This window comes from Epinephelus moara, chromosome 14, assembly GCF_006386435.1.
Source record: "Epinephelus moara isolate mb chromosome 14, YSFRI_EMoa_1.0, whole genome shotgun sequence".
Taxonomy (NCBI): Eukaryota; Metazoa; Chordata; class Actinopteri; order Perciformes; family Serranidae; genus Epinephelus; species Epinephelus moara.
The window spans coordinates 15486394-15513318 of record NC_065519.1 but is presented as its reverse complement, the minus strand read 5'-3'; the positions used below and the strand labels follow the sequence as shown (position 1 = coordinate 15513318).

At 41.5% G+C, this 26925-nt stretch overlaps 1 protein-coding gene across 1 annotated transcript in view; it reads right to left on the bottom strand.

The window, feature by feature from the left end:
• Positions 1-26453, bottom strand: part of cdin1 (CDAN1 interacting nuclease 1) — a 65598-nt gene extending 39145 nt beyond the window's left edge. Inside the window, exons 1-7 of the mRNA XM_050062536.1 lie at positions 26074-26453; positions 25122-25394; positions 24705-24836; positions 13904-13949; positions 12822-12886; positions 11894-11954; positions 7857-7929 (exon numbers count right to left, since the gene is read on the bottom strand). Of these exons, the coding sequence (XP_049918493.1) occupies positions 7857-7929; positions 11894-11954; positions 12822-12886; positions 13904-13949; positions 24705-24805 (346 nt within the window). The 5' untranslated portion in view covers positions 24806-24836; positions 25122-25394; positions 26074-26453. The remainder of the gene's footprint in view (positions 1-7856; positions 7930-11893; positions 11955-12821; positions 12887-13903; positions 13950-24704; positions 24837-25121; positions 25395-26073) is intronic.
• Between the last annotated feature and the right edge of the window lie 472 nt (positions 26454-26925).

Genomic DNA, 26925 nt, shown 5'->3' with positions numbered 1-26925 from the left:
TTGTCCAACTTACAAATGTTAAAAAAAATAGTCTAATTGCTGCGCTGAATTGAGAGCAAACTCTGGAAATATACAGGCAAAAGACAGGCTTGACATACTGTAATTCACCACACCACTGTTAGCGCAGTATTTCCACACTAGTCCATTAGATGGCTGCTTGGTGTCTATACAGATTTTCTATAGATAAATGTTTCAGTCCAGAGCACAGGAGCCCCATGTAGTTTATCTATGTTATGAACGCCGACTATTCTGCATCTCTCATCCCCATTCTTGCTCTACTAACATTATAAATCAGGAAGGGAAAGCCCGCTGGATTGATTCGCTGGTACTGCAACAGCACAAAAAAAATTCCTTAAATCATTTCTTAAAAAGATTTGGATTAAATGGATTGTATCATTGTGTGACGAAATGGTTGAGGCACGCCATTTTAGTGATACATGGTCCTGACAGACTTGCAGCATTGCAGACAATACAAGGAATGTTTCTATTCGCATTTCAGGCATGGATGGCGCCTGTACTGTACCAACGCTGCACAGAGATCTCCGAGCTCATCTAATAAAGTGTGCACGGTTTATAAGTGTTAATAACAAGACGGCTTATTTTAAGATTTATAAAAATGGACAAAAAAGGGAGTTAGACATTGGGAAAGGATCAATTGAAAAAGACTAGGGTGTGCATTTACAAACGCTGACTGGATCATCAAGCGTCTCTTAAATGGATTTCATTAATAGAAATGCACTTAGAGGAGCATTTAGAAGCCCTTAAGACCCGTCTTTTCAATCCTGTCTTTGCATTTCTTTCATAGGCATTACTCCTTGAGAAAACTATCACAGAGAGCACAAACAGTGCTGTGATCCCTCATCTACCTTATGATGAAATAAAGAGGGAGGAGGGAGGAAGAAGAACAAAGCCCATTCAGCGCTCCCTCCTCTCTCTCTCTGTTTCTTCTTCTTTGTCTCCATCTTTCTCTGCCACCTCTTTATTTTTTTTTCTTCTCCTCACTACCTCCTCTCTGTTTCAGTCTCTCCCAGCCGCGGTACTCCCCCAGCCCACCCCATAACCTCGCACTCCCTCTTAGAGCTGCGAGGCACAGGGCTGTGCTTTATTTCTTTGCTCATTTTTCTCAGAGATTGGTACCTTCACACGCAGATCCATACCATGCTCCTGTGCGGTGCGGGCGGCGGTGAAGAAAGAGGGTTATATTTTCCCCTTGAGTTAGGACACCTCATGACAAATGATAATGGATAATCAATAAAGCGGGAAATATGAGGCAGCAAACTTTATGAAGCCGGGAGACATATTACTCCCCAACAACACTGGTTTCCCTTAACAAAGTCACTACTCGACTGTGCCTAATAATCTGAAGGAAAATCAAAGGACCCGCAACCACATCAGCAATATTGGCAACTTATTCCACTTTAATGGCATTTTGATTGATTTTTTCCCTCTTCCTAATGGTCGTTTTATAGATTTGACGCTGCTTCTGCAAAACAGTAGTGTGTAATAAACCTCCCCGAAGGCAAACGGTGGCCATTAAAGCTCTTGTCTTACTAGCGCTCATAATTGGGGGTTGACCACCACCACATTTTGGTCTCTCACATAACACACACTTCCACGACTAGCCTGCTCTCTCTCTCCAGCCCTCTGATATTTTTGGTAGATGGCCATAATAAGTGATAGGATCCCTTTCTCCTGCTCTTTTCTGAGCGATGGGGTTAAAAATAGCCATAAAGAGGTGACCTTGGCGCTGACATTGTGGAATTTCAGCCAAGCATTGACCTGATGAAAATGGAAGGCCGGGCCGCTAATAAATCAGGATGCTTTTAAAATGAGTTTACCCTAATGCTCATTCATCACAGGCTGTAATGCCATTTGCAGGCCCGGGATTCGCTGCTGTGCACAAACACAGCAGTAAATAACAACAGGGCCCTTGCATCCCTCGCATCGTTGCAGCCTCCAACATCAGCATACATTTATTAAAGACGCCCCCGCCTTGCACGGCAGCACTCCTCTATGACACCCTGAGCTCCTCTCTGCCACACACACACAGACGCCATGCTCTTTAAATACACACACTCAAGGCACACACACAGACGCACACATAAAACACGTGCAGGAAAATAAAAAGCATAATCTGAGGAACACCAGACACAGAGAACAAAGCCCTGCAGCACGACTTTGCACCTTGTAAACATTCGCCAAATTTACTGTAATTGTCCCATGTTGGTATAAATTCTGACTAAGGCACCATATCACACCGTCAACATCTGAGCAGAAAAAGAAAAGAGAGGAGGAGAATAATAGATGTGAAACGCTACGCCTCCATTGGGATTTGCTAAAGAAAACAACCAGTGTAAACAAATCACAAGCCTGTTTTCATATGCAACTCCAAAACAAGATAAACTATATAAAGCTAGGTAACAGCAACATAACCTTGGCTTGATTTCTTATTGCATACTCGAGTCATTTGTAACTACTCTTCTTCTCTCCACACGAGGGTGAAAAAGTCATTATCTCAAACACAAAAAAATGTTGAGAAACCTCATTAGATAGCAACATTTGTTGAGGGAGGACCGTAATAAACAGTAACGGATGACGATTGTTATTGCCCCTGACACTGATGAGCTCCTCTGCAAGTTTGTTTATTAATTAAAAAACCCACTTTTTTTTCCACGGGTGTGTTGGAGAGGGGGGGGACGCGCTTATCCATTTCCTCCATGTGCCCACACACACCCCCCCCCCGCCACACTCCCCATGCACAAGCCATTGAGCTGTGGAGGGGCACTCGTTCATCAAACTTCATGGAGCAAGGGAGAGACAGGTCCTGATAATGTGCGCCGCTAAAGCTGATTTTCCATGATGAATCTCGGAGCATATAAATTGGCTAATATCTGAAAACATTTACAGATACTAGAGGAATTGACTACTTGTGGGACATGATGGATGAGGCTCTGCGACGCTGGCCGACAGCTCTGCAAATCTCTGCGGCTGCCTAAAGCCCTCATTTGATTTTCCAATTTACTCCTTTTAAATTTATCCTCCCGTATTGAAAAAAAAAAAAAAAAAAAACAGAAGATGGGAAAGAGAGAGAGAGAGAGAAGGGGAGATGAGAGGAAGGGGAAAAAACATGTTTTTTTTAAGTATCTGTGGTGGTGTGTAGGTGCTAGTTGATGATATGAGGTGGTATCTCCTGTGCAGGAGGAGCCCAGTCCCTGAAGAGGTTACTGGGGCAGAACTGATCTGCTTCCACCTGATTCTCCCTGATAGCGGTGAGATGAGACTCCACGCTTCAGTGTGTGTGTATGTGTGCACGTCTATGTGTGTGTGTGGCGGTAGGAAAAGCAGATCTGGGGAGGCTCTGCTATGGAGAGAGGCTTCCTGGGTCAGGCCATTAGACTGTGGCAGAGGCTGACTGGAGCTCCTCTGCTGAAAAGGAGTAATTAGTATACTTGTCAAGTGAAGTGCCACGCTGCTGCTTACCTCCCTTGCACCCACCCCTTGCATGCATACACACACACGCACAGAAACACTCATCCTGCCTTTACCTCCTTCCTCCCTCCCTCCTTGCTAATGAAGTGCCCTTGCTCTCATTATTTGAAAAAAAAAAGAAAAAAAAAGGCTGCATATACACACCAGCTCCACCACGGTGGAGAGGTGAGACAGAGAAGAGAGGCGCACTTGTAGACAGGAAACCATAACAATCACAGTGGATACGAAAGTTGAGATTTTACTGGATAGAACGCAGTACAATATTCAGTTATCAACACGTCTGATCTGCAAAACGCCGAAGCTATTATGAATTCTGTCAAGGAACCAGAGGATCATAGTAGACGCTAACATTCTCACAGTGTTAACATCAAACACAGGACATTTATAACCTTGCGTACAAGGCTTCTGTAAAGGAATGTGACAATAAATCTTAAAGGCGGTCGAATCACATAGTTACAAAACATGGAGCAGCAATCTAATCTGGAGCTGGGCCTTGGGAAAATGGAAAAGGTCAAATAGCTAGCAAAATTGCCTCCTCAAAAAAAGTATGTCTAAATCTAGAGGCACATCAACTCCTGTCAGAGGAGGCATAGAGAGAAAGATGAAGAGATAGCAGGAGGGGGGAAAGAAAGAGCAGGAGCTCCCCCAATGCGAGGCAATACAAGGTAGGATGTACCGACATAGAGTTGGAATCACGATACGACAGTTTACTATGTAAGTGTAGCATTAACAGATCATTTGGTGTGCACATGATGCAGGTTTAATCCAGTTTATGACATCCGTCCATGCCAAAAGTCTTTCTTGTCAACATTTTTAACAGTTTTAAAATATTATTTTTGTTGCGGTACAGTTGGTGCATCAGTTGCGTCATTATTTGGATTAAAACTTCAGTGAATATTAGTCCGTTGAGTTCAGTTTACCAATTAGGGCTGGACATTATATCTATATTATATTGACATTGTCATATGAGACTAGATATGAGCTTAGATTTTGGATATCATCATAAGTGTTGTCTTTTCCTGGTTTTAAAGGCTGCATTACAATAAAGTGAGGTAATTTTCTTAACTTATCAGACTGTTCTGTTATTTGTCTTTATCCATTGAGTTATTATATCCACATAATGGGTGATTATTCATCAAAAATGTCACTGTGTAAATATTTCGTGAGAGCAATAACAGTCAAACCTACAATATCCTCGCAGTAATTCCAGCAACATTTGCCAGTTCCAGCCTTTTAAATGTTGAGCTTTTTCCTACATTTTTCATTTCATATAATTCTAAAGCGAATCACTTAAGTATTTTGACTAAGAAGAAATTTAAGCTTAGTTTGGTTCAGTTCACCTTAATTGACAAACTTAATTTTATTGTCATTATATATACACTTTAGTTTCATGAAACATAGTCCTGTCATTCAATATGGAAATTTCAGAAAAAAGGAGACTTTGGTAATAAAAAATAAATAATAAATATTTTTATAACCAATTTGAATACATGAAAAATACATAATTCAATGACATCACGACTGCAGATTCAACTGCAGATGAAAATACACGTTTTGCTGCCCTAGTTGTGTTTTGGTTTTATTGTTATCAGATTCAAAGTTGTTGTACAGTGCCTTACTTGTCCATTATAAACTTAATCGTCACATTCATGAGCCCTATTAAGGATATCTCAATATGGAAAAAGTCAAATATAACAATATGATTGACCAAATACCTAGTAGGGTTGACTACTGGTGCTTTCACAAAATATTTACATGAGATTTTTGATAAATAAGCATCTGTAATGTGGATATAATGTGTGGGTAAAGCCAAATAACTCTGCTAGGCTTAGAAAGTTACATCACTTTAAACCAGACAACACTTATGATATTACAATATCCAAAATCTAAGACAATATCTGGTCTAATATCCCAGTATTGATATAATATCGATTTATTGCCCAGCCAAATAACCAACAACGCTGTGAGGAATTGTGGCATATACACTGAGGCCGTCTCAGTTGGTTCAGAATGCAGCATTTTGTCCTAAAAATTTAAGTGCAGCTTTCCGTAATCTTAAAATAGTGGCTATAAACAGCGTAAAAGTACTCATGTGACCTTTCCTCCCCTACTGCCCAGTCTGTTTTCATGAGACAAGGAGCATTATGGATGTTGATATCATATTCAATACGTGATAAAACTGCTTTGAATGTATTGATTTATTTACAAGCGCCACCAGATAGTCTTTCATTCTGCCTGACTGATGCTCTCTCCAATACTTTTGCTGCAAGGAGCAGGAGGGGGGAGGCAGGCAGCTTGTTGGTGGTGTCGTCATGTTGAGGTGTGGTGGCGGTGTGTGTAGCTTGTGAGAAGGGAGGGGAGCATCGGGTGGTGGGGGGGTGGGGGGGGCAACAACAAGCGAGCAAAACAAAACAAGGAAGGGACAGAAAACAATTTAAAACTCTGTATTGATCCAGCACTAGTGATTGTACATATATTCCACAGTCCCAAAGGTCCCATTCCTGTGTCTCTTAAATGCAAAGGGACAGAGAAGGGGAATAAAAAAAAACCCGATGGTGCTACGCAAAGGCAAGCCACTCACCCAGTTGGGGGTAATGTCCCTTATATAGAAGTCTATTGATCTTTGCAATGTGCCTGCCCGCCCTCCCTCTGGAGTGCGACAAAAACACACAAATACACACACATGCACACACACTGGAGTGCAGTCTGGGGCTGGAGGGGGGCATGACGGATATGCCTGACAATAGCACTGAACCAACCTGTTAGCTAATTGCCACCAAAGACAATTATCCTTGCATTGTTTAATAATGGAAACACATTACTGGAGTCTAATATACACACGGGGAGATTGGACGGTTTGACCGGGCAGCCCGTGTGGACAGCAATTCATTTGCAAAGGCCAAGCAGTGTCACGGGGAGATTGCAGAGGAGCTCTGTCAAAACAGAAGTCACCCTCAAAGCAACTGACTTCACAGCTGGCAACAGAGGGAAGGTACAGTATAATGACATCATCATTTGAAAATGTGTTATGTTCATACAAGTAGGAGTCAAACTATTTTACCAGATAGAACAGTAGATATTAATCTGATTTAAATCAAGAGTGTTTTGTCACAGCGTGTAGACTCATCCTGTAAAAGCCATCCAGCTTCTGTGGAATCACTTGCTACAAGAAGAACAACCACGATCGTGACATTACTCGCGAGCCTGCGAACGCCGAGACACGGCATGGTTACAACACTGTTTTGAAATTAAACAACGATCATCCGGGAAGTTTCATCTGCTACAAATCTATTCTGAGCAATAATAAAGCATGTTTTCACTGTATGGAGATGGAGGGATGCAGTGTGCTATTATCTGAGACGGAGTGCTTCTCCTGGATGAATGCCCTGTTCTACAAGCTGCTCAGACTAGTATTTTGACAGGCAGTGGATAACGGTGGGTCCAAAGCAATCACATCTTTGACTTTGACAAATGGCTGTGCTGTGGCGAAGTTGAAAATAACACACATCCACTTTAATCTCTTTCTTGATTAAATTGGAATCACGTCTTTTTGACATCATGCGATTCGCTCTCAAAGCACTGACTACTGCACAGACATACACTCACACACACAATTCTCAGAATAGACCTATTGAAATGTTATGAAAGTGTGTGTGCATGTGATATTAGGAGCTCCCGTGGAAATGTTTTTTGCATGAATTAACAAATGTTACATGTACCTGCAAATTATGACATTATCGGCGCAAAAATACATGATATAAGATGACGTAAAATAAGTTCTAGAGAGGGGGGGAAAAAAGACGCTAACCAGAATGTACATGAACAATTATCCACAGGATTTCTGGACAATCTCTTTGACATGTTCAACAAAAATATTTGCATCTGGAATTTGGTTCTCCCGCAGCGCGTCCATCAGCGCAACCTAGGAATGGTTTGCTTTTTCTGCCACACTTTTCCACAACTCAATTTCCTCACAGGACCCAAGCAGGGACAAGGAAAGGAAAAGGGGATGAGAGAGAAAGAGAGGGTAGGGGTTAGATGGATGCATTGGGGGAGACGGAGGAGGGTGAAGAAAGAAATCAGGGGTGTTATAAATAACACTGATGAGGTGAGCTAGAATTGATCCACACTGCAGTTGAGAGGTGGGTGGTCCTCCCGGTGCTTAATTGCCAGTCATGTGCCCTGGGATGCGGCTAGTACTAAATGTGGTCTGTCTCTCATTAGGCTCGGACAGGCTGGAAATACAGCAGCTAGGACTGGAATTGGGACTCAAACAGAAAGGAATTCAAAAGACAAAGTGCTACAATTAAGACTGATGGGGGGGATGATAGAAAGGACAGAGAGGGAAATGGAAAAGTGTTACTCACGCATTCCACCCTCCAGGCCCTGAAGGAACCTGTCCAGGATGATACGAGCCATCAGTGCAGGAGACAGATCCACCTTTACATAGATTGAACAACAAAAGGAAGAGAATTTGCCTTAATAAAAAACAGGCTATGCCGTCAATGGGGACTTAATGCTACTTCAAAACATAGGTATATTGGAAATGTTATTCCTCTCTGGAGAATTACTCCATTTACAAACCTTCAGACTAAATCCCACACATCCAGTTGGAAGTGCAAACATATTTCAAAGAGCCTAAGAATTACAGTGCTGAAATTACACGGCCGGCCTACCTTCTGCTGATGTCACATAGATAATAATGATTGTAATGGCTCTAAATGATATTATTGCGTTTCCAAACCTTGACCTAACTTTCGACAATCCCTGTGCAAATTGGTCTTTGAAAGCGTTGCTCTGCAATAACCTTTCCCACAGGAACAAGAGTTCGCCAATTACACAGCCAAGCTACCCGGCTGAATTGCCTTCGCCTCTGTCAAACGGACAAGCGCAGTCTCTCATCTGGTATGAAAAAGCAGCACACACAATGCCCGAGCAAGAGACAATGGAGAGCTTTAATCATAGGATGATCACCAAGGCAAAACTTCAGGAACCAACAGGACACACCGGAGGGACTGTGGGAATGCAGTCCTTAATAGGATGGATACAACCTATGGCTGCAGCACCCTTTGAACACAAAGACACCTTGAGAGGTGTGAAATGTTTTCAGTTGAAGTGCAGGGAGATGCCCTGCCAGGTAAGGGAGCACTAATGACTGATACTGAAGGTGTCTAGCCGAGCCACATTCTTAAAAGAGAAATGCCTTCCCAAAAGGGATGTCAGCTTTGGTTAATTTTGCTTTTGAAAGCCTGACACCCATTAACAAACAAAATGCAAAATTATGCGAAGCCCTAATCTTTTTAGTCCAGGGCTCCACTGACTGTGTGAGCTTTAGCGCCACATTTCCAAGCGCTATCCATGTAGAGGTGGTGAAATGTTAAGGTTTTAGGATTAAAATTTGTTGCATTTTATTTTCTGTTGGCTTTGTTGACAGATAGTCGGCTAGCCACGTTGACAACTGGAATCATAGTGCCCACTGTCCACCCTTTGGCCTCCACTGGTTAGCTAGCATCAGCCTTGGCTGCTCTGCTCTGCACCCCCAGGTTGGTGGGAACTAGCTAATGGCTAGCTAGCTAGATAACTTTATTGTCAAGTTATCTAGCTCAGTGGTAAGATGGCAGTCATCCTCCGTTCCCCCAAGCAGTCTGTTTGAGCAAGTGGCTTTATTTTGAGCCACAAAACCTATTTAGCATTGTTAACTATGTTAGCAACCCTAGCTGTGCTGACACTACTAATGCTGCTGACAGAGCTAACATAGCTAACAATGCTAAAGGGGAGGTTTGCTGCTTAAAATTCATTCACTTAGATGCCAAGGGTGGGCACAATGTTTATGCAGCAGTGCTGTCTGGATGGCGTTACTCTTGGTAATCGCCAAATGAGCAGTGCTGCTAGCTAGCTCCCACCCAGTTGGTGTACAGTGCAGTAAACTGAAAAGCAGCAAAATAACCTCATACACCAACATGCATAACCAGTCAAAAATATATTTGGCTGTTAACCAATTAACGGTTAAGCCTTGAATTCCCTTCTTCCCACTCATTATAAATATCATTGCCATGACAGTGTTAAAGGTATGCAATGAAAAAACAGCAGCTGCTCTTAAAGCCAGCAGAATATCACAAATTATTCAGCTCAATTAACAGGCATCATCTATAAAAGGTGTCAATGTTCAGAAGCCTGCATTAGCTTTCAAGGTAAACCAGCCGTATGGAGCATATTCATTTTCAAAAACATTACATTTTGGCTCCAAATAATAAGACACATTAAGTCATTCATTGCTAAATTTCACAGCCTCTTCAGTAAGGAGGGAATTAAAACATCGCTTGAAGACAAGCCATTCCTAGCCGGCTCGTTATGAAACACAACGTTCTTGCAGCTAAAGATCATTTTTTCTCTTGTTAGCATAATTGGGGGACCAAAAGTGAATTTGCCCTCAGCCTGTAGTGAGAATGGTGTCTTTCATCTTCTCTCTGATGCTTCCTGGTAACGCTGGGAGCAGAGAGGCTTCTGTCTAAACAATGTCTTTTTACCCGCAGTAGTATTTGTTAACATCTCCATAATATTGCACTAAGAAGGCAGCTTGCAAAAAGGCCAAACATGTCTATAATAATTAAGGGGTGAGCGCAGAGTTTGTATCTTCATTAAGACCTCTGATAGCGTTTTAAAACTTAACATTTCTAGCTTGCAGCCATACTGTAGCTGTGTTTCCTCTCCCCAGCCTGTCTCAGTTTCCATCGCTTTCTTCTCTCCTCTCAATCCTATCCTCTTTGTGCTCATTGGCCTGCTCTCCATTCACACCTTTGGATAACGAGAGATCATCAGATCCTGGTAACCTGCATCAGGGCTGACACATGAAAAATGGCAACATTACCAACGCTGGCCCAGCCTGAATAAGGACCACCTGATTAGTTCAGGTACTTGCATCTCCCTAATTTTCATATTAATCATGAGTCCATCTCCGTCCTCAAGTCAGACCGCAGCACTTCATGAGTTTAACATGTGACTAAGAGTCACAGAACCTTAAATTTCTGCGGAAAACAATTAATGCTCAGTAAAACTCAGGTTTTATAAGCCCTGAAAGCTAATGGGCGTTAACATACAATACAGCATGAAGGCACCTGTCTGTTTAAGTAACCTTTACATAAAGCTGCGTATAAAACGTGCAAAAAACACAGCAAATGTCAGGTTTAGAACCCCCGTTCATGGAACACTTCTTGGGGCAAAAAAGAAATCCATGAATAGTTTTCATCATTGTTAATCATTTCCCTCTGTTCGAGATATATTGTCTCATAAAGGGATGAAACTACATCAATTAGCGGTCTGGGAGACCATGAGTGCTTGGTTTAAATGTTAAGTAGCATATTAAAATGACAGTTAAATGGTTCATAGACAGTTATCTCTGAGCTGAATTTAATCCTTAGGAGGAAAAAAAAACTCATGTGTCAATTAAATGGAGAATGAATAATGGCAGTTAGCTTTGAGGTGCCACTGATGCATGTGAACTACTCAGATTTTAGATTAAGAAACCCTCAAATCTCGTTGCCTGGTGTAAGCACCAATAAAAATTTAAATGTGCATTTAAATGTTTTAAAAGGTTACACAGCCAATTCTAACAGGCAAAATAGGAGGAAACTGAAAGACTAACAATGTGATGAAATGCGAAGAAAATAGGTGAAAAAATTCAGTATATTGTCGCAAAAAATAGCCTAATAATCAAAAACATCCTTTAGATTTCACCCATATTTGCTGCATTTTATTAGGGAAGTAGTAGAGTAGGAACTGTTGCTGGTACCCTAATGGAAATAATAATTGACTAACTATATTGAATGTAAGAAACACTAGTTGGTCACTGACTATATATCTTTTCACTTATGTGAAATGAAGAAACTTGGCCATGTGAATAATGTAACTGCTTAAAGCATGAGGCTATTTTATAGCAAGGACACCCTCTACCCTCTATTTGAGTTTTGTACCAAGTGCACATCTAATTATATGTATGAACACCATTTGCTACAACATCAACCGGAGTACAAATCCTACACTGACCTCCCAAAGTAAACAAGTGATGAAGCGATGAAGAGAAGAATTAACCACTGACCCAGCCCTCACCTGTCCGCAGTTTGCTGCAACTCTGCCTCAAGTGCAATTTGGAAAATTACATAATAAAACACAAAAAGTATTTTCACATCTGCGTAATGGAGGTGAGAGCTAATTACATGAAATAATTGATAATGGAGCGGACCAATTTACCAATTTTGATAATGGCTAACAGACAAGGGTGAAAATCGGGAAAAAGAAAATGCAGCCAGTTTCTATCTGTCCGTTTACAGAGAAGAAGGAGGCATCAATTGAGGATTTCTTTTTCAAAGATGAGGAAAAAAAAAGAAACTAAAGGTTATGTCATTACCTCATTGGCCAACTCCAGCAGGACAGGAGCAGAGGGATGTGCCTTGGCTTCACTCAGATACCTTCATTATAACAAAGAACAACAACAGCAGTGAAAAAAAAAAAAACATGGCCCACAAAGGCAGACAGAAGGGTAGAGGGGACTAGACCAGGCTAGCCAAGACATGCTAATGTCCCTGATGACTTTGCCCTAGGTGGCATATGGCAGGCTCGGTGCGGTTAAAACAGCACTGCTTGAAGGGCTTCAAATTTCCTTGAAGCCAGACAAGCATATGATAGTTAGTTAACCCCTGCCGCCCAAAAAGCCTTTTTTCCCTCGCCAGCTAAAACTACAGCTCCCCTCAGATCTTACCCAGATCATCTCAGAGGTTTGTTGTTGTAAGTGGATTAGAAGTGCATTATCCAGCCTTGTTTTCCCCAGAACAATGGCCCTAATATGCTAGATAAAGGCTAATTGCAATATGCAAAGAGGCTTTCCCCCCCTACAGCCTGTTTTTCATCTTTTTCTTTTCGCTTAATTTATCCGTTTTCATTGAATTACAGATAATCATCCCATCATAAGCCTGTGTAAGGCAAATGTCCAATGGCTGGTTATTTATTTATTTTTCTGCTTTCAATTTGACATGGAGAGCAGAGCTTTAGCTTAGCAGGTGCAAGTGGAGGTCTGGAATGAATCCTGAGGGTGGTGATTTGTTTGGGGGAGATTATATCTGTCACGGTGGCCCACCTACTCTCTAACTGTAGAAGGGACTTTGGCAAGTCCCATTCTCAGTCACCGAATGGGGAAGACAAAGAGAGCACACAAGAGTGGGTGACAGATAAAACAAATAAGTGATAGAGAAAAATAGAGATGAGACGAAGATAAAGACATAGTGTTGGACAGAGGAAAGAAGAACAATAAAGAAACACAACACAAAGTAATACAGTACCTTTGGTAGTGGCGTTCAATAACATCTGGTGCATGGTGTCTAAAGATTGTTTTTTTGGTTCGTTTCTGTCACAAAGACAACACACATGTAACAATAATGTAATGATAGCAATAATAATGATAATAATAAAAGTTTGTTTCCATATATTATCATTAATTTCAATCATTTTCCCGTACGCCTGAATAAAATGCAGACTTGTTCAGCCTCAGCTCCTCTTTCATGCTCTATTGTATATGAACAAGCGCAAGAGATCTCAGGTCACAGTAATTTAATTTCAATAAGTTTGCTAGGGGTCAAAGTGTGCCAAGGCAACCTTGTTCAAACCCCCATCCCCGTCTTCCCCCTCCTTCACTCAAACCTTGTATTCATTTCCCCTTTTTCGATCAAACAATGACCCTATTCCACATTCCACACCCTGACATTTCCAAGCAATTCAATTGCCATCTTCGCCGCGGAGGAGGAGGACAGGGGATAAAAGAGGAAGAGCATTGGTTAAAAAACAACTTATTTAAAAACTACTACACACAAAAAATGTAATTCCACAGAGACAGGCAGTGTGACTGACACCTGTCAGGGGGATGATAAATGACTCCATTTTCTGCCTGTGCTGCCTTCTGCCACTGGCGGCAGCGGCCATTTATCATCATCCGCTGTCAGCCGTGGAAAGCAGCAGTGACAGTGCGAGTCAGCAAACATTTAGCACACGCAGCCGCACTACACGGGGAAATTATTATTGTCAGAATAATAATGGTTTAGCATAATTTATTACAGGTCCACCAAATAAGCAGGGGCTAGATGTTATTAGACAGATGGATGGGAAGGCTTGGCAGACATCCACTGAGGCTCAGGCAGGCAAGGGCCCTCGACGTGAACGTGAGGAGGAGGGGGGGTGGAGGTGGGGAGGGCGAAATAAACGGGGGTATGGCGGTGGTGGTGGGTGGGTGGGTGTGTGTGGGGGGGATGGGGGGGGGGCATCCTCCAAACCAATCAGAGAGCTGGCAGTTCAATTACAAAGAAATAAAGGGACATTCATCATTCAATTAGGCACCTGTCAGGGCTCACAAAGGAAGAAAACTTCTAACCTGGTACTCCAGGGAGAAGATGCTCAGAAGAGTGGACTGCGAGTGACTGGAACAAATAAAAGAAGGACAAAGTTAATTACCAGAGTGCATTGCACAGAGACAAAGGGAGAGGGGGAGCTTCAAAGCTGGGGCCAGCTGCCCTGTAATCTAAAAGAACATGAAAACAAGTGTGGCAAAGTTGTTCCAGATGAACACCTCTGACAAAGGATTCCTGCCACGATGGCGTGGGGGTGGGAGAAAGGGGGAGGTTGTGTGTGGTATGAGAGATGAGAAAAATATACCCTGTTTTTTTTTTCCCTTTCACACATTCATACATACCATCTTCCTCCATCCCCTTTTCTCTCCAGTAAGAGTGCTGAAAGCTAAATTGTTCTTAATTGAAGTGCAGTTTCTGCCGTTGTAAAGAACACTCACTCATAACCGCACTGACAAAATTAGAGAGAAATTTATGACATTCATGCAAATAATTGATATGATTCAAGAGAGAAACACAGCACTCACTGGCAATTATACTCCCTGGTTTGGTGGATGTCTCGTTGCAGAGGGGCTGACCGCTGTGAGAGTGTGTATTTGTTTATGTGAGTGGTGTAGCGATACACAGATAGGAGAAAGTTTTCCTGCTTCACTGTCAGAGCTGGCATATGGACCGTTCTGGAGCCCTCCCACTGCAACTGATGGGCTTTGAAAATGGAAACTTTCACTGCAGGAAGCTTGGACTCCCAGGAGTCGGTCAATTCCATGGGTTGCCAGGAGTTACATTCATCTCCAGCTCTAGTCAATGTCAAACACCTGGCAGAGAGGCGAACCTGGAAAACAGGCGGCTCCAATGGGGTATCGCAGCCCCGTGGATACTCCTCTCCAACCCCCCACAGCATCCTTTGGGTTGAAGATATTTAAAGCGGTGACAGATATTATTCTAATTGGATGATACATACCTCCACCCTGCATATTAATGGAAAAAAAATGCAGCAGAAGCATGCACACGGGGACATGCACATGCAAACGGCTCTGTGACGGTCTCCAGTGGTCCTGTGTCTCCATATACTGCTCTCAGCACGCTTGATTGTTAAATTTAATGGACTTTTCGTTACAAGTCACCTGAGAGTGGTATGTAAATACTGACAAGAAGCCGAAGCCTCCAATCCGCATTGAAATATTGAGTCCACATAGGCCTTCAACATCAATCACCATAAACCATGAAATAACCATGTGACATGTAAACAAAGCCAAAGGAATCTCAAACATTGATTTCTGTCTAGAGTCTCAGTCTGTGACCATATCTTCATAAAAGCATTTCAACTGCTGGAATGGCTTAGCAGTTTATAATGACTTACGCCACCAAACACGTCATATTGGGTTCTCCAGATGTCAGTTTGAAAGAGTTTTACTGCTCTGGCTGGAGAACAGCTAATTCTCAACTATTCAAACTCTCAGGGGCTCGACCCATCACGCAGATGAGTCTCGTCAAAGTTACAGTTACGAAAGTGAGCCAACAAATGTTTGAAGTCGAGGAGACGTAGGGGGGAAACTCTCAGAAAACACTGCCACCTCAGCATTAATTTACAATGATGCGTGGGGACGAAGGGGCCACTGCAATTAAGTGGGCCATTAAATGGTCAACTGTCAACATGTGGACACTTAAGGGAGGGGAAAAAAATTTCTTCCACACTTCAACCTTGCACCTGAGCATTTCAACAACATTACAGCCTTATTGTTGGCATGGGACCATCGCGATCCCCCTGTTGGAACAGACATCTGTTAGGTTTTAAATGGATTACTCTCTATAATGAGCATGATTACTGCCTAATTGCTAAATCTATACCCTGTTAACTTTAAAGGGACATAAACTGCTCTAAATATCTAGAAAAACATATCTGTTTCAAAAACACTAAAAACTTTGGGGACTTTTTTTTTTCTCTCCCTTACCTCAATCACTTTTTAACCAACATCAAAACTGGACAAAAGCACCACAGATGCTGAATTTAACTCAAGTACAGAGACAAATATGATAAGATTTGAAAAGGATAAAGAATACTGAGAGCAATGTGAAGAGGTGAGGGCAGATACCTGGATCCAAACCAAGAGTTGTCTGCGTTTTATAGAGTCTGTCAAGTTTTACACTGCACTCATATTGTATAATGCCCTTTTCCCCCATTTAACAGACATTAATAGTAAGTTATTGCGGGCTTTACATTAATGTATATCCAATCTGTGCTCTCCTGGGCACAGTATGCTCACTTCATGCTAAAATATGGAGCTAAATGCAGTCGTACAAAGGGGATCTGATCTGCCTGCTGCACAGTAGCTGTAATACATCCAGCACCTTGCCTCATAATACCAGCTTTTGAGTGGTTATTGCAGTGGTTTGCATTATAAAGTAGAAATATTTGAAACAATTGTGAGATTAGACACATTTCTTTTTAGAGTCAATCCTAAAACAACCCCTTGCTACGATGAAGACCCTGAACTCTAACAGTATCTGTACATAGATAGACAAATCTTAGCTTTTTAATGCATCTATGAGATGTCTAAGTAAACAACAAAGTTCATCAATCTCTGTCCTACTAATAATGATATTAATGATAATGATGCTGGAATTTCAGCTTCAATACCATACCTTGAAAAAAATAATTATATTTGATAACCATTTTTGATACAATAGAGAAAAGTGACATTGAGTATATGAAATTACTTTTTTAAATTAAAAGATAAACATAATAAGGATACAACATGACAATGATGACTTTTCTTTTCTTGGTTAGGAGCTGAGAACAGCAGAATGACTTGAGTTAACATTACTGACAATAAACAAGTAAGCAAGAAAACGCAGCTGGTACGGGTGTATCGATACTGCAGAAAATTAGCACTGAAACCATTTTTAGGGCCTGTTTATACGGTTCCATATATTTCTGAAAATGGATATTTATCTTTGCGTTTGCACCTATCATTTACACGTAACTGGCGTTTTTCTCAACGAAAAAGGAGATTTTCAAAAACGGCTTCCAAAGTGAAAGTTTTTAAAAATATCCGTGTCTATGGAGACATGCAAACAGGATAGACGGAGATTTTGGAAAACGATGACGTTGCAACCCAGTTCATGCATGCCCATGAGGCGCCCGGGAACCACATCAACCATGGCTGATATATGCCGGGTTGTTTACATTTTGTTAGCACTTTGGGAGTACTTACGAGCTTACAAATGAACTTAGCACTGCTGCATCAATATCACCTAAATCGGCAAACAAAGACATCTGCTGTGAGCAAAATATGAGTAAGTGAATAGCAGCTAACTATGCTACATAAGGTTAAAATGTAGTTTATCATTGTTTTTATCACTAGCGCCAAGAGGAAAACAAATCACTGTGCATGCGCAGAATGTTCTTCTCTGGTGTTTGACATATGGCATATCGCCACCTACTGGCCTGGCATGCTAACTGCAGCAAAAAGCTGCCGTTTCTGCTTTTTCGTGTAAACAGGGATATCGTTTTCACAACTGATCATGTAAACCCAGAATTTTTAATAAAATAAATAAAAATCTATTTTTATTTGTATTGGTATTCATGTAAACATGCCCTTAAATACCCAAAATTGACACAGATCAATGTCACTGACATTTATTAAAGGTATACTATGGAAGATTGTTGGTTACTGTCTGTAAACATGCTTGCCAGTGAAAGCAACAGTAAAAGCCAACCCCAGATTCACTCTCATTTGGCATTTCGTCTAGTTACATTTGCATTTTTCTGCGTTGCGTCTCTTGGATGCGTGCTGCTTACGGTTTGGCACCTGCAAAAAATACACCACCACACACTTCTAGTGGTTCGTAAGTGATGATTAAGTGGTATTACTTCTGTATGAGTTGGTTTTTAGGTAAATCCTGCATAGTTTAACTTTAAAGGAAACATTGAGCATATCTGAAAATACATTCCAAAAAGAGTCTGTGACACTGCAGCGTGTCTTCACATTGACCTTTGTGTGAGAAGAAAAAAACTAAAAATCCCTCCCTCTTGGATATAATTTAGAACATGGGGAAACAGAAGGTTGGGAGACAGAAGAGTGGTTAGGGAATCATTCACTCTCAACCTAATTACCCTTCCTTACAACATAAGACAGAGCATTAATATGCACTGGCACCCAAAATAGTAAAGCAGCAGATTAAATTAAAAACAATTAGGGATTTTCACTTTGTCACTGAGCTGGTATGCCTGTCTGGTCAGTGCTTTAGGCTCTATTAAGTTAGGCTATCCGCTGGTTATGAATCTGACAAATCCATGTTTGAGTGTTGAATTGCCTTATCTGCTGGTGCATTCACAGTGTATCAGTGTCTTCGGCGTACAGGGGGAAAAACAGCAGTGGAAAAGCCTCAAAATTCCCATCAACCTAATTAATAGGAGATGGGGGAAATTCAAGCTATCAATTATATTCAGAATCTTCCTATTTACAAATAATTAATTATAAACAATAGCTGTAATTTAGGTAATGAAAGCCACCTGGCTAATGGCACTGGTATCATATGCTGCGACAGTACTTAGCATTTGGTGGATCTGCATGCAGAGAGTGTTGCATGGTGCGACTCTTCAGGGCATGGAGCTGGCTAATTAAGGCATAGCACATATTTTTACTAATGGCGATGAAGCTATTTTGAAAAGGGAGTGACATGGATGAAATGATTCACTCATATACAGCGCATGGAAATATGCTTAGTTTCAATACCTTGTTCTATTCTTATCCACACCTTTATCACTGTAATTATTACCTAATGCTTCCCTATAGTCGGTATTTATATCTCATTTCATTCAAACAAGAGCGCTGACAATAATATATTACGCATTTGCTTTCCTATAGATCAATATTTTATAAAGTGAAAAACAGCTGAATGTGGGTTAAACACTCTGGATATGCAAATGCTGCTAATTACACATGCTGATAGGCAAAATGCTAACATCTGTTTCCCAGCTAAGCCCACCGTCATCAGCAGCAAAACAAATGCGTACCCAAAAAAAAATCTTTACACGTTAATGTATAAATGTGATATATTTTGACAAGAGATGGAAACAAACACAAATCTCAGGGTGTCATGCAGCTTCAGACAAATACTTGCACAACGAGCACACGTGTTTACAGTTCAAATTAGTTTCCCTTTTTTCCTGCAAAACTGTAAATGCTTATTCCTACTAAAGTGATTGCAATAAAAGTGTATCATTATTTTTAATTTTATTATTTTTTAACCTAAATTTTATCTATAAAAATCCACTATATTTTTTTTTTTTTTGCCATAACTGGAGAAAGCTTTACCAAAAGCCTGACTCTGAGTACATTCCACTACATTTACTGATAGTGACCCCCCCACCACCATCTCTCTGCAGAAGGCCATGCAAGCCCACAAGCCTGCGGGGGACTGTGGACAGAAATGGCTTTAGCAGAAGCACAACAGGGCATCTCACCGCCTACAATTGTCCTAATAGACGAAAAATACGACCCCTACGCAGCCCCCTTCACTTTATTACAATCTTTAAAATTTCTGTCTGCTGAGGTGCCCTGAAATGTCAGAACTGTTATATAATGGTGGCGAGGAAAAGCGAGAAAGATCCCCACAATCACCGCCCTAATTGTGATTTCTCCTGAAAGCTAGGGATCCTCATGACTCTGTGTGTGACAAAACATGTTATAACTATCATGGCGCATTGCCGTTGCTATGGTGTAACTATTGTCATCGCTGCTTCTGCAAAATTCTCGTGGAAACTGAAAATGAGGTGCGTGTTATCTGTCAAGTGGCGAGCGTCCACTGGTCTGGCAAAGAAACACATTACACTGACCAATTGCCTACTCCCCCAAGCGTGCCTTGGGAACTTGTACCATTCTGGGCAATTTGTTTCATTCTTCTTTTGCAATTGATCCCAGTATGCAAAGAGAACCTGCAGGGCAGAGGCTCTACCATAGCTACCCAGCTCAACTGTGGTGCTCTATGCTGTAGGTTTCTCTCTGTGTGTGTGTTTGGCTTTGGGGGTTGAGGGACGACACTGATGCTACCACCAAGTACAGCACACAAAAGCTCATATTTCTATGTCAATAATTTCCCTCTGCTAATAATAACAGCGTATTCCGCCTTGCCATCCAGTACCAACAGTTTTTATCCTTCAAGATAGTGTCCCTTATAATCGCTTACTTAAACAACAGGCTGCTTACCTCAGTGTTTTTAGCCCAATGAGCCGAAAAGGCTTTACAATCTATAGTGTGCTTGGACAACGTCCCTAAGATATGAAGAGGAAGTAGTCATTCCTGTGCTTCCTAATCAAGTAATTGATTGCATCTATTATTCATGAACTCCTTAGCCTGACATGAAGTTGTAAACTCAGCACAGCTTCTCTTCTTTCTCCATCTCCCCTCTCTGCTTACACTTCATTCATCCCTTCACCCTTCCAATGCTCATCTAACCACATAAAGCTGTGGAATTAGTTTGCCAGTACTCTCAGCCTTCAAGCGTTGCACCCCTAAGCCCCGACTGCCAGTTTGTGTTTTGTTCAATATGGGCGGCCAGAAGTGTGAGGCTGTGCACCGGGGGCCGTTTGGGCTGCCCCCACGGGCTCTGCACTTGATCAGTCTCTGGGTAATGTCATTGCCACTTCCAGGCTACAAAAAAAAAATTTAGAAGTCTACCTTCACAAGAGCTACAACAGAGCAACTCGGTTGATTCCACTGGGACAATAGTGGAGATCCCAGTAGAATGGAGAAACGCTCCAACTGGTATTGGATCAGGGCAAAGACTTAAATACTTGCCGATAACCAATTCAGCATTTTTGGGTGTATTGGAGGAACAACTCCACATTAAAATTTCGGTAGTATGAGTATATGTCTTTAGATGCCCTTGAACCTTATAAAAAGACATGTGTTAACATTTAAAAACTTAAATCCAGGTGATCTTTGGTGATGGTTTTTGAACTGAAAATAAAGTGTGGATTTTCTGGTTATTACATGGGCCAATTATAACAATAAAGATGGTCACTGTAGATAATAAAGCAGTTTGATGAAGGCAGACTCATTTTCCCGATTTGCAAAAACTTAACTGTCTAATTACATTATATATAAGATTTCTAATCTTCTGATAGTAGTACGTGATTAGGTCCTCGAAAGGTAAAAACAAAAAAATATGCTAAATGGATTCAAAAAACTTTGCCCTACACTCACTGTAAAATACAGGCTGATATGAAGGAATGATAAAAAAGGATTTTAAATATACATGGATGTTGCTTAGGAGTCAACAACAACAAAAAAAGAGAGAAAAACAATCATAATCTTGCAAGTCTTCTGTTGAGTTCTTGAGCTCTTACGAGAAACTAAAGGTATAAAGAGCTTGCCAGTTTAATGCATCATGCCTGTTATCAAATCGTTCACGTTAACCGCCATGTAAAAAAAAAAAGAAGAAGAGATAAACACTCCAGCCACAATAAATAATCAATGAGCAAGTCCCTAAGCTTCGTCCTGAGCCGAGATATTACCATCAAAAACAAAGTGTCTGTAGCCAAGAAATCACCATATCAATGGCACATGCCACAACAACCCTGTCCCACGCTTTCCTTCCAAAGATCATGCTAGATAAACCCCAAATAACAGAGAAATTAACAAATGCTTGACATTTGCTCAACATCCATTATTCTGACACTTCTTCAGAATTTCAAAAGGCTGAACGCATGCTTAATCAACATTCATATTCCCAGAGCGAGCCCCAGCACCATATTGCAGCCCGCCTCAGTGCTGATGAAAACGGCACATTAGGGCCCGATTCGAAAAACGTTCAGGGACTCCTCACCAGGGAGCTGTGCGTATGTGCGTGTGTGTGTCTAAAAGACAGAGAGAGGCAGTGTTTAGAGGGGAGGGATGCTTCATACTTTTTTAAGCATTTTCCAAAACAGAGGCATCTGCCCCTTTCTGCACACCCTCCTACTTTCATGACTGTGAAAGCCATATGAGGAGTGAGCTGAATGGCATTTTAAAGAGGGGGGTAATCATTACATCCAAATTCATTCATAATACAGCACAGAAGGACACAGAGGACTCTCGCATTCCCTCCCTCTTTTTCTCGCCCTCCTTGCACAGACTCTCTCTGGGGACAAAGGGTGGAAAGACTGGGGTCCCCTCAAGACCCAAGGGAAGCCAGGCAAGGCCTCAGAGAGCAGCCCATCATTTCCAATTCTAATACGTGGCAAGAGAAGGACCTGATGGGACTGATGTCACATTTTTCCCCGGCACCGACCTGCGATGAGCCCTCCCGCCCCCCCTCGCTGCCTAGCCGCGGTCCAGATACAAGGCAGGACACCGCGGCTGGCTAAGAGGAGGGCAAGGAAGAGAGGGCAAGAATGGGGGGTTGATATTTGCATGTCCCTCCATTGTGAGTGGGGGTAAAAAGTGACAGCACCGTGTCCAATTCTTTTCCCCCCAGAGCAGCTCGGGCCCGGCAAGAGAGGCCAGGCTGACAGATGACTCCCAACATCTGTGTTATGCAGCCGTTACAGATGAGGGACTCCACATCACAATCTCTCTCTTTCTGTCTGTCTATGGGACACTCCCTCTCTCCTCCCACTACCCATACTCATAGTACAACAGAAAGACTGACAGACCGTCCGTGGAAATTACCTTGAAATGGCCTATAACAATCATTTGGGTTCAAAGTTTAAATTTTCCTCCCTTTAAGTCCCAAATCTAAAGCAATGATTATGAATTAGTTTTGAACGCAATGAAGCGGTCAGAGATTTAACAATAATAGCTGTTCATATTGATCTACATCACTGGAACTCAAATCTAATGCTCTGAATCCAAAAAAAGACTAAACTATATAGCTGAAATTAATATCAGGATATCAATAAGAATATTTTTCATATCACACCATGAATAATTGGAAGTAAAATTATAAAAAAGAAGGTCTACACAAAGATGTAGAGCATACATATCTTTGCAGTATTATGTTTTAATTACAGTTTGCTAAAAAAAAACATTAATTTAGTCAGCAAAATTTAATAAAATGATCACACAGCACCAAAATATCATCACAATATGATTACACTTAAAGTCAATAACAGATAATACTGAATTATAGTCCTCCTCTAATTGCGGCTAAATGATATCAGGGTGCATTTCCTAGCAAACGTTTCCATATGTTGATTGGTTAGTATTAAAAAGTTAGCTTAAACATAGGAAATAATATGTTATGATAAACTTAGCACTTAACAAAATAATAGGTGTCTCCTCCGCAACAGAAATATGGCACATGCCCCTGGAAAAACTACCACAGCCTCGGCCATGACACTGGTGGACAACACATGAATCCACAGTTCACTCAGTATTGCTCGCATCATTTGGAAATCGACCCAGTGCGATGTGAAATGATTTGATATCCAGATACCTGTCTTTTCTATCTCTCTGAGTATTATAGTCAGGGAGATAGAGTGCAGGCTTGTCCACAACAAACCCCTAATACTCCCCCTCCCTCCACTGACCCCCCCTCCCCTCCTCCTGCCAGCCCCAGCCTGGCCAATATTTACGCAGTGGCAGGGCTCCCACACAGTCCGAGGGGACAGGAGGGGTGTGGGGCGGGGGTGGCTGACTGCCGTGCCTGAGCGCATGCTAAGAGATGATGGATGGCCTAGTCGATATGTTATGTCTTAAGAGCCTGATTTCCTGCCAGTCCAATCACTAACCCTCCAGAGCCCAGCTCAGCTGATTGGACAACCAGAATAATTTCGCAGGCTGTGAAAACACTGCTGCCGTGCCTGTCTGTCAGACCCAGTGACGAGACTCAGGGATTTTAAAGAGCAAGGGCCTCCCCAAGATTGGTTATGGTGAACGAAATAATAACAATAACCAGCAAGACTAAACAAAAGAGCCAGCACCTCCGGGAGAGAGAGATCGTGCTGAATTATTGGAATGAAAACGGCCCAATGTTTTCCTTTAATTATTACACCCACCAGTACCACTATTTGAAAAACTGGCATTTGGACTGTTTGTTAAAGACACTTTGGATTAGGAAACCAAAAGGAGAAAGGAAACTCAAAATAAACATGAGAAGGACCTCCTGGTGTTGGTGCCTAAACATACAGGATATTAGATGAACTTTATACGCATGACATATTCTGTAAAATGCTGACAGTTGAGAACAAAGGCGAGCCGAAGCTCCACTGCGTCCCCTTTGGGGACCTGATACCTTCTTCAAGATTGGTGATTAGGGCACAATGGAAGTAGGAAGCTCCAAATACATACGACTTTGTAAGTGACCTCAACGGGATCAGCCATGGTGTCCTGGTGGCCTTGGGGGATTACACATGTTACGTTCAATAAAGTGAGGGCCCTCAGTGTCAAGGAGAAAGGCAAACACAACCATTAACCTCGCTCTTCGATTTCAGGATGTGCAGATGCTTCATGGCAAAACACTGGCTAATGCTGTGGTGGGAGCCTATACAGAAACCTGTGTGGAATAAATTAGTGATCATAAGTGGTCAATTAAATTAGGTTATAAATATCTAATAACAGGATATTTAAGAAAGGGGCGAAGAAATAAAGGGTACTGCTATGTGGAGTTGATAGACAGGTGGTAAAGTCATCACTGAAGTATACAAATTATTGTCAGACATTTTGTTTTGTGCATTAATCACTGATTCACAATGTACAAAGTATAATAAAGGATGCTTGTGCACAGATGTTTGGCGTTTTCACCCTCTGCCACACACAAACACACACTACAGTAGCTGCACACAATACATTCACACATGTGAGGAAGCTCACAAAATGAATCCAGTGTGGAAACACTTACTTTGGAAATCTTTCCTTCAGCATCTTCATACACTGTCGGGTAGGTCTCAGCTGATCAGTCCATCTCGCAATCTCTTTATATTCAGCGCGGGATAGCTTCATCTTGCTTTTATTGGTATGACTGCGACTATATCTATTTGTACAAACACAGAGAGTGAGTCTGTTAAACGTTTGTTCGTGTAGCAATCTGATTTTGTGAGGTAAACAACGTGAGGTGACTGACAGCTGTCAAAAACAGCTGTTCCTGCTTTGCTAACCAAACTTAGCTTAATGTTACAGCTAACGCGACACAGCGTATTCATAACATAAAATAAATCGCTTCGTCTCACCCTTAAAGGATGACTGAGTGAATATTTTATGAAACAAAATGTCAAACGTGGCTCTAAATTAACAAATAACAAGCAAAACGGTTGTTTACCATTGATTCCTGCTGCCTGTGGACACTTCCCGATAGCGGCTTCCCGCTAGGAAGTTAAAGAGGTGACTTTTGTGTGAGCGGCGCGCTGATTGGTCAAATCATCCTCAGAGCTGAGTATACCGGCACGTGATTGGTTGAAAGGTAGAAAGAAGGCGGTCCCCAGCTAAAACAAGCTGCAGTGCCCACTCAGTGCATCTCCGAAGCGTCACTGGATCCTCGTCAAATACAGGCGATACAAAGGCAGGTATTTGAAATGAGTAGGCACAGGCTCTCCTGCTCTCAAGTGCGACACAAGAAAGAAAGAAAGAAATGATTAAACAACACGGGCGGGTTTTTAAAGTTGTATTTCAGATGGAGGGAGGGAGTGACTGAGAAATAGAGGCACAGAGAGAGGAGAGAGAAGGGAGCGCCTCTCTGGATGTGTATGTAAAGTAGCCTTCAGTGTAAATGCAGCTTCTCCCTGTAATTTCTGTGTCAGTAATTCCAGTTTTAACGACAGTATTAGTTCTGTGCTTGCATATATTTTGCACCCACTGATGATAAAAGGCAGAATAGGCTGCCTGCAGCCTGCTTTGAAAGATGGTGCCTCCCCCAAAAAGGCATGCTTGTTTGGTTTATCATGACCACATTTATAAGTGCAGCTGGTATTGCAACCTAGATTGTAATGCAAATAAAACATAGGGATTAAAATACATTATATTTAATTGTTATCTTGCAAAGTCTGATATGTTCCCCTTGCTTCTGAAGTGGCTTAGGCTCTTGTTAATTCTGCCTCTGATCTTGAATTGACACAAGTATTTTCATCATAATTTACTATCTTACACTTAAACATTGCAACATCTTAAACTGCTGACAAAACCCATTGGCCCCCATGTACGTGCAGTGATTATGTTTCCCTTAAAGAACACATAAAGTTGACACATCATTAATTTATATGTGTGTATTCTTTTACCTTTTGCAGTGCTTGAATCAGTGGTGTCGACAGGAATTCTGCTGCCCCCCTGAGAGAATATTGGTCTGGTCTTTCCTTAATTATTTCCCACATCCTGCAGGAGTTTTTGTGGGCCATCCCCAGCCGACGGTCCCCAGAATCATCAACACCTTTCACCTCACCAGTGAAGGTACAGCTTTAAATGCCCGCGGCAGAAATATGTAAATTAAGCCAAGGATGATGATGTACTGTGGAGAACTGTTAGTAGAAAAGATTTGTAAAACATACATGAATAATGTTGGATTTGAAGGGTAAATGTTTGCTCTGCCTGCAACATTTTTGCACCTGTATAGTAGTTGCAAATGCAAACTGATATTTGAGGGGAAATAATCAATAGTCAGTTAATGATTAATTTAGTTTCTTTATTTCTCTCATATGGATGCTTCTGTGTGGAGTTTTCACTTTAGACGACACTTATAGGACTAAAATCTTTAACACCTAATTTGTCAAATACATCCCATGAGATCAATATAATTTTACAATGGCATTGTTGTGTAATTAGTCTCTGAGCAGTGCTAAACCTCAGTCTACCCTAATAGATTTTCTCTTTAACCTTCTCTCACTATAGACGCAGCGAAGTCTCAGAGTCATTTAATACTGAGTTTCCCCTTTTCTTTTCTTTTTTTTCAATAATAAGACGACATAATCATTACTGCAAATACTTAGCCTTAAATTGGCGTCATTGTCTGCAAGTCTATGACGACATCAAACCATTCTGTGGTGGAGTCAAACATTCTTTTGACAACAACATTGCTGGTTTCCTCCATTGTGGCTGAACAATGCATCGGTGAGCAGAAAGGCTCTATCTGACCT